This window comes from Galeopterus variegatus, unplaced genomic scaffold (assembly GCF_000696425.1).
Source record: "Galeopterus variegatus unplaced genomic scaffold, G_variegatus-3.0.2 Scaffold2987, whole genome shotgun sequence".
In the NCBI taxonomy this organism is placed as follows: domain Eukaryota; kingdom Metazoa; phylum Chordata; class Mammalia; order Dermoptera; family Cynocephalidae; genus Galeopterus; species Galeopterus variegatus.
In genome coordinates, this window is record NW_007729098.1 from 81,692 (window position 1) to 83,881 (window position 2,190).

The following is a 2,190-nucleotide window of genomic DNA, read 5'->3' on the forward strand; positions in this document are numbered from 1 at the left end:
TCAATCTGTCAAAGAGCTATCACCGGGGGAAAAAATATATTTTAGGATAGCATTTTTACACATGCTAAAACCATTATCACCTCTTCTTCCCACCAAGAATGACTACTCTAAAAACTTAAGCTATGCAATTCCTAAAGTTGCTGTAATGGATTGAATGTCCCCCCAAACTCACTGGAGCTTGAGTTGCACCCCCCAAGTTTTATATATTAGAAACTTGGCTCCCACTGTGACTGTTGGAAGGGTGGGAAATCCCATTATGTTAATTGAAAAGTGTGGCCTCAGGGAGGTGATTAGATTGTAGGACCATGCCATAGTAAATGGATTAAAAATGGTGGTCATGGGTGTGGTTCTGAGGGCTTTAAAAGGAGAGTACATAAGGAGGTTGGTCTCTCTCTGCTCCACCATTTTCTGCCATGTGAGACCTCTTGGTCACTGTCGCCACCACCAAGGCCTTCACCAAATACGTTCCCTGGCCTTTGGACTTCCCAGCCTGTGAAACTGTAAGCAATAAATTTTGTTTTCTTTATAAATCACCCAGTTTCTGGTATTTATGTTATAAGCAACAGAAACAGACTAACACAGTTGCTATTCTTAATTGCTATTACTCTGTATAGAAAACACCCTAAGAGGCTCACACTATCATCCCACTTTATAGATAAAGAATCTCAGACCCAGAGAGATTAAGTAATTTGCCAAGGACACAAAGTTGGTAGTTTTCAGAACTGAATTTGAACTGTCCATGTCTGGGTTGATGAGATTACATTAACCATCAGAAGAGACTTAGGTTGTACAGATATCAGTACTATGTTTAAAATGATCATTCAGATTTTTAAAATCTAGACCTTAATTTATCACTTTATTTTGGTTTTATTCCCTTTCAGTAGATTACTGTAAAACATCATGATTCATAGTCTACCTAAAGTCTGAGAATAAATTTTTTTAAAAGGAAAGAAAAGAAGTAAACATGTAAAAGGGAAAAAAATTTGGTAAGCAAATATGCAGATTAGATACTGGACAAGCTTGGAAAATATCATATTTAAAGGATTCAAACTGAAAATTCAACATTCCTTCAGTATATCCAAAAGAAAAAGTTTTGCTAGACAATCATATAGATCACAAGATGATTACTAGTGTAAAGACACCTTCAACTGTGAGCCAAGCTTAATTTTTATCCAAGATTTGATAGAGGAAAACTGATGCTATTCCAGATCACTGATATATTACACTTTGACTATCCACTTCATTTAAAGTCCATACTTGCAGTTTAAGCAGTAGTCTTAACCTGGGAAGAAAGTCTATATAACATACACAATTGCTCACTTTCATCTTCCTAGATGACTTTAGTTATAACAAGCTTCCCCTCCACTACTGCTAGCTACTGACTTGAATATTAATGTGTTCTAATACAGGAACACACTAAAAGAATATCTACTAAGAATTTCATATGAGCCAGGCACCTCCTAGACGCTGAGAAAACAAGGAAATGGCCTTTACCTCAAGTTGATTAGAGTCTAATAGTAAAAACTAGACAAGTAAATGAACAATTAAAATATGGTATTATAAGTAATAAAAGAGGAGTAATAGTACAGTGTTATGAAACTATAGAGGAGAAATAATTAACCAAGTTTGAAAAGACCAGAGACAGCTTCTCGGAGGAAATGACTTTTAAGCTGACACCTGAAAGATACATAGAATATATGAGGGGTCTTCAAAAAGTTCATGGAAAGATTTGTATATCTTTTAATTCTATTTTTCCACAAACTTTTTTTTTCTTTTTTGTCTTTTTTCATGTCCGGCAACGGATTACAACCCTCAGTGTCGTGCCCGTACCGGACTGGGACCGGCAACGGGATCGCAACCCTCGGTGTTGCTCCCACACCTCGCTCAGCCAGTGAGCGGGAACCGGTCTGTATGTGGGATCCGAACCCTCGGCGGGAGCGCCACCGCACTCCCAAGCGGCGCACTGCAGCAGTGCGCCACCGGGCCGGCCCCTTCCACAAACTTTTTGAAGTAACCTTGTGTGTGTGCGTGCATACATGTGTGTGTGTGTTGGGACAGAAGTGAGGGGGGGAAGGCCCTGAGATTACAAAGCAGAAAAATAGTGTTCCAGGCAGAGGAGGTACCACATATAATCCCCTAGAGGTGAGAAAGTGTATGTTTGGTTTTTTTTTTTTTGTCTTTTTGTCCTTT

General features: G+C 38.8%; 1 protein-coding gene across 1 annotated transcript in view; it reads right to left on the reverse strand.

The window, feature by feature from the left end:
* Positions 1-2,190, reverse strand: part of FAR1 (fatty acyl CoA reductase 1) — an 85,013-nt gene that overhangs the window by 34,403 nt on the left and 48,420 nt on the right. Inside the window, exon 3 of the mRNA XM_008583638.1 lies at positions 5-16. Within this exon, the coding sequence (XP_008581860.1) occupies positions 5-16 (12 nt within the window). The remainder of the gene's footprint in view (positions 1-4; positions 17-2,190) is intronic.